The 6000-nt window shown below is 42.4% G+C and overlaps 2 protein-coding genes across 3 annotated transcripts in view; one reads left to right on the top strand and one right to left on the bottom strand.

The window, feature by feature from the left end:
* LOC137997018 (nucleolar pre-ribosomal-associated protein 1-like) overlaps positions 1-3699 on the top strand; it is a 51476-nt gene extending 47777 nt beyond the window's left edge. For both annotated transcript variants that reach the window (XM_068842702.1, XM_068842703.1), the window contains 3 exons: positions 1325-1507; positions 1745-2577; positions 3512-3699. In XM_068842702.1, the coding sequence (XP_068698803.1) occupies positions 1325-1507; positions 1745-2577; positions 3512-3699 (1204 nt within the window). The remainder of the gene's footprint in view (positions 1-1324; positions 1508-1744; positions 2578-3511) is intronic.
* The window catches only part of LOC137997021 (cytoplasmic tRNA 2-thiolation protein 1-like), a 24839-nt gene continuing 22305 nt past the window's right edge, over positions 3467-6000 (bottom strand). Inside the window, exons 13-15 of the mRNA XM_068842709.1 lie at positions 4901-4988; positions 4079-4109; positions 3467-3993 (exon numbers count right to left, since the gene is read on the bottom strand). Of these exons, the coding sequence (XP_068698810.1) occupies positions 3907-3993; positions 4079-4109; positions 4901-4988 (206 nt within the window). The 3' untranslated portion in view covers positions 3467-3906. The remainder of the gene's footprint in view (positions 3994-4078; positions 4110-4900; positions 4989-6000) is intronic.

Consider the following 6000-nt stretch of genomic DNA (forward strand, 5'->3'; position numbering starts at 1 on the left):
CACTCGTTTTTCGCAGGCAGTTTTTTTCCGCTTTCATAACTATATTGGCAACACGATCTCTTCCTCAAATGAAGGATTATCCTTCACTGTCAGCTTGCTCCAAATGAATTATCCTCCATTTAGACTACTCTGTCCCATGACTTGTGGTAGCAGATAAAAATCACAAAAAGTGAAAGTAGACTCTGATCAGGATTTGAACCCGGAGCACCCACTTTGAAGGAACTGTTCTTATCAACTTAACCACTAAAGATCAACTGACTGGTACGTGTGTCGATTATTTGCCAAAACTAATTATTATATCTATAAAATCATTGCTGAATAATGGTTAAGTCTAAGGCGTGACTTTTGTCTTGAAATTTGGAAACCAAAATTTTTCACTGTGTAAGCTTGCCTTTTAGCGGGTGTTAATACACGTTTGCAGCGGCATTTAAAAGAAAGATTATTGACATTATGAAAAAATACATCCTAAAGTCAGTGATGTGGTAGTCTAGTGGTTAAGTAAAGGGGTTATTGATCAAGCGTTCCCAGGTTCGAGTCCTGTGAGTCCAGACACTGGCGTTCGGCTTTTAAAAGAAACATGTTTCATTTCCCATGATCCCTTTCAAGCCTTCAGTGTCCAAAATGAACGATAATACTTCACTTGGACTGAATTGACAATTAAGAATAATCCTTCAATTGAGGGACAAACTTGGTCTCTCTAAGCGCCTGGAACAGGTTAAGGTAAACAGAGAAAATGAAAGATTGACTGCTGTATGCTAACGTAGTCTCGCATGATTTCTTTGCGTAGGACACGAGAGAGATACACATAAGTGGACGCGGCCTATGCAGCTCCCATTTTCCCACATAAAACGTTCCCATCCTCTAGCTAAAGCTCCCTTCACAAGAGCGACGAACGAAGCCTTTCAATAATACTCGTCACCATTTTTCTCGCGGTACCGTCTCCCCAGTAACATAGACCCCTTTCATAAATGGCGACTGATTTAATATTCTATTGTATTTATGTTAATTGGACCTACTGGCCTCATTTTGGGTAACATATTCTTTTGAATTTTGCCCATTGCAACGAGGCTAGGACGGCTTATTAGCATTAAAACAAAAGAATATTTTATTGGGCAGCCATTATGAAAAAGGTCTATACAAGTCCCGCAGGCTTCTGAAAGTGTTGAACGAATCGGCAATTACAGCGAACGAAGTAAACTGTTTGATTGTGGAAAGAAATTAACGACGTGGAACGACCAGGGAGAAATCGAAGTGAAGTGCCGAACTTATTTGAGAATGGCAAATTCCGTTCAAACGTAGTCATATATATCTTATTACGTTTTAGCCCAGAGAGAATGTCCACGAGCTTGAACTTGCTTGACACGCTTTGGTTTACGCTCCATCAAGGAGACCGTGATAGCCACAAGGATAGCATGGACGAGGACGAGAATGTAAAAGTTGTTCGTCTACCGCCGACTGTGGCCCAGGAGTCTGCGCTCGTGTGTTGGACTCTTCTGGAACATCTTGGGTAAGAACTTAAGCATACTCTCCGTGTAAACCCGAAAGTGCTGTACACACTGCTCATTTTGGATCGCTTAGAATTAGATAAATCTAGTTTAGTTTAGACTGGATAGGCATTGTCTAAGGTTAGACACATCTCGGAAGATTATCGAACAACTCGAGCGAGGTATGAAATCTTCAGAAGAGCTTCGGGAAATCACTTGTTCAACCACGTAGTTTTCGTTTTTCCCTCTTTCTTTTGCAGAAAGCGTCCAGTGGTACGCGACACTTGCAAGTTCTTCCAACTGCTGTCATCCATCATATTTTACCTCGCGTCAAATCAGCAGCTTCTCGGCTTGTCGCATGGTCGTATCTTGGACCTGTTACACTTGTGGTGCATTGCTTTTGACGAAACACCCACACTTAATCAACTGCTATCCGCTCTTAGTCTGAGCAAAGTATGCAGCAGAGAAGAAGCCCCACCCTGTATAGATATTGATTGGAGCAACCTGAAGAAGGATAGTCTTTCTGATTTGTTGTCGATTCTCACGTTATGGGAACCTTCTCCGAGTTCAGAGACAGATAAAACTGTTCTTCTTGTTTGGCGCTTTGGAGTTTGCTCTTACAGAGCAAGTGCAGGCGACCAGATTGCTTGTCTTCGTTTGTCAAACCACGAAGGTCGTACCCCTGTTCATTTGCTTTCACTTCTGCGTTGGTTTAGGAATTGCCTCGTGCGAAGCCGCACACTCCAAGTCCGACTCGCATCAGAGAATTCAGCGGGAGATCTAAAAGTTATGGTACAGCTTTACCAAACTGGTTTGTCCGGCGGCAAGACATCATCGAGACACGTGGGGGTGTTAGCCTCTCAGATAAACTCTTCGTTTGCAGCAACACGGGAAATAAACATGATCTGTTTGGTGTTACTCGCAGCTGTTCAGCGCCTAAAACGTTTGAATGACACACCTGAGTCTGTGGTTTGTCAGCTGATCTCTCGGGAGCCTTACGCAGAATGTATCACTCGTGGACTGGAGAAAGTTGTTTTTCCCTTGTTACCTGACCCCAGAAATGATTTTAAAGAGGAAAGCTGTGAGGACCAGGGTGAGTTGATTCCTCCCAAATAGTGTTCTTCGAAGTGTCTAGAGTGCTTGCCCAAAGCAAAAACTTACCGGTACCTCCATAAAACATTACTTTTCTCCTTGACCTTTTGTCTTTGATGGTCATCAAAAGCCAAGTTGGCAGTCATTTATCATTTAGATGACATCGCAAACTGTTTGCATTCCAGTTTGGTGAGGATTTCTGCATTGCAAACGAGTTTGTGACGTCATCTTACGACGAGACGGCCCCGGTCAACATATTCGCGGCGGCCATCTTCTTGGGACCACCTTAAGACGGTAGAATGTTGTAACATTTTTTCAAAGTTTTTTCTGCCTACTATCGAAGAAGGTTCTAATTTTACAAAAACAAGTCTATCCAAAGCGTTAGCGCGAAAGTGGTCCCAACAAGATGATACCGCGGGCTTCAATCTTGGTAGGTGAAAGCAATTGGTTGCTCGATCCAGTCCTTTTTCTTTAGATCTCGAAACAAATATTGCCGGCGTGAGGTCACGCTGTTTTCCAACTTGACGCCCTTCTCAACAACATGAAAAATTTTTGAACGAATTTTCCTTTGTAGTCCACTTTAAACCTTTCATAATGAAGGGGGGGGGGGGGGGGGGGGGAAGGGGCTAAACAAAATATTCTTTCCTAGCCTCGCTACGACGAGCAAATTTCAAATTGATGGCGCGGTAGGTCCAATGAACATAAAGACAAAAAAATGTAAAAGGTGGTCGCCATTCATGAAAGTGGTCTATGAGCACAATGAAGAAAGTATTGTTAGGTAGCATCACTCAGTTCTGTATTTTGAAAAACAACGTTTGCCTCTTTCTCAAACCCGTTTACGGACATTTAGTATAGGGGACACAAAGCATTGTTGTTGCTAGAGCGATTGCTTAGGTTTTTAGGTTAAATTTAATTGCTATTCTCTCCTTTAACAGTCATTGAACTTCATGGACTTCTTGCTCTCTTCATGCAAGAACTGTGGACTGGTAGACCAATTCCTCGCCATTTCCTTTCTCTTTTGTCGAGTCAAGGTCGAAGTGGGAACCCTGTGACGGAGGCACTCGTAACTGCGCTGGGTGGGACAAATGTCATTTCAACATGGTTACGGAAAGAAGACAATTGAATGTTTGCTTGACAACCGCGTGGTGCTGAGTTCGGTGTTAATCGAGAGTTGATAACCTCCCCTCGCAATGCAGGCGCGAGTCAGCTAACCGTTCTAAACGTGCTCCAAGCAACCCGACCCAGTAGCATATTGATAGGACTTAACCACGCACGGATGACGTGAAAGAGAGAATCCCTCTATCCAGTGAATTTACAGAAGCTTTATTGATCAAAAATCCAGAGTATTTGCAGAATTTCCTTTCTCTTCGCCGGCAGCCTGACTGCAACCACTATCACCACTGCTTAACTCTTTAATCTAAAAATAAAATAAAATAAAATCCAGCTGTTTCCTTGCTCATTTTGACCAAACAATTAACTCTGAATCCAGTGTTCACATTTACCTTAGTCTTAGTCGTTTTGCCGATACCCAACCTAAAGATTAAAGAAAAACACCAATTATTAGATAAGCCATCGTCTTTCCTCGCGAAACCTCGTAATTCTCTCGAGTTCCAGTAGCTTAATGGGTAGAGAGCATCCGATTGCTGTTACGGAGGTCGAAGGTTCCAAATGGTTCCATAGCCCGAAAAATTCTGGGAACGTCTGAGAGATGGGCTGCACGTCTGCGCTTGTCAATTCTTTGGGATTCTCAAATAGAAAGAGCGTCGATTAATAGAGGCCTACATAGAGCGGTTTTCAAATGAGTGTCGTAAAACCAAAACCAAAGTAATTACTTTGGCAAATCAAAAAGGACGGAGACAATCCGGTAAACCAATCAAAACTCGAAGTAATTACACATAGCCGACACAAAGCGCGGGAAAATGTGCACGCGCGAGCCATGATTGGTTTTGGTTTCACTTCTGATTGGTTGAAAAATTGGCGCGAGAACTTTGAACCAATCACTGAGTGAGGTAATTACAAACCAAAGCAAATCGCTAATTACTTTCGATACTCAATTGAAAACCACTCTATTGGAGTACGTTTTAGGACTAAAACTACGAGTTTTCCGTTCTGAACGCGCGCATTTGAGTTCGAATATCGAGACGCATGCTTAGAACTGAAACCCAGTGACAACTCTCCAACGTGGGTTTGACGCCTTCCAGCCGTCTCGTGTTACGATAAGGAATGCTAAACGACAAGAGGATTTGGGTACGACAAAGAGTTTTTTCACTTTTGAGCACGTGGATTGGGTTTAAGCAAGCGCAATGAGTTCTTTTGCATTGTACCTCGGCAAACCCTTGTTGAGCCCCTCCAGCAAGACACACGCCTTACACAACGGCTGGCTCGAGATATATCCACACCTGTTACAAATACCTTCAAAAGGAATGGAAGATGTGACTGAGTATTAAAACGCAAGGATAACTGACCAACCATTTGGTTGATAATTGAGTTTTTAAAAAAAGGCTTGTATAACTCCACTTTCCCTCGGGGCATCAATCAACTAGAGTTGCAATTTCACAGAAGATATCTATTACAGCCTTCTCAAAATCGGCCGGTCGACGGCTCAATCAGCCGCCTCCTCAGAAAGCTTGACCGTCTCCTTCTAGTCAGTAAATGTCAGACACAATACATTTTTAGCTCGAACGTGAAGTCACTGGAGATATTCTAAAAGCTTGAAAAAAGTTTGTTTGACGTACACATTCGTGTCCACGATATTTTTTTGCCTGGCGCACATGAAATGTTTATTTAACTAGCATTCCAGTATTTCTTATCAGACTCCAAGCAAGTGTCAATTCCATATGTGAACGTTCGTCACTTTAAATCCACCAGATTGCACAAAATTGTATCTGTGAATGTCTAAATTTGAAAAAATCCGTAGGGGAGCATGCCCCAAGACCCTCCTAGAAGCTTGCATCCTTTGGGCACTCGCTTGGGTGCCTTTAGCACCAAACCGTCTCCACCTTCCTTATGACCTGCTCCCGAAAAATATTTTGAGAAGGCTGTCTATTACGTCCTCTTCTCAAAAAAGTATTTCTAATAAAACTAGTTTTCAGCCAAAACGTCATTGAAGCATGAGGATGGTCATGCGGCGACTAAAGCCAAATCCATTACAAATCCGTCTTATCGACGATTCGATAGAAATCAGATCAGACAGGAAAAGTTAAAGGGGCTTGGTCACGCAATTTTAGGCAATTTAAGCATTGATCAAATGGTCATAGAATTAACTGAAATAACAAAATAACGGCTCAAAACTATAGAGGATCTCAAACAAAACACAGGAAAGCTAAGGAGGGACAAGGATGGACAAAACTGGGAAGGATTGAAATGGATTGCATTTGGATAAATTTGAAAAACGTCGGCCCACTTTTTTTCAAATTTATATCAG

Source organism: Montipora foliosa, chromosome 3 (assembly GCF_036669935.1).
Source record: "Montipora foliosa isolate CH-2021 chromosome 3, ASM3666993v2, whole genome shotgun sequence".
Lineage (NCBI taxonomy): Eukaryota > Metazoa > Cnidaria > Anthozoa > Scleractinia > Acroporidae > Montipora > Montipora foliosa.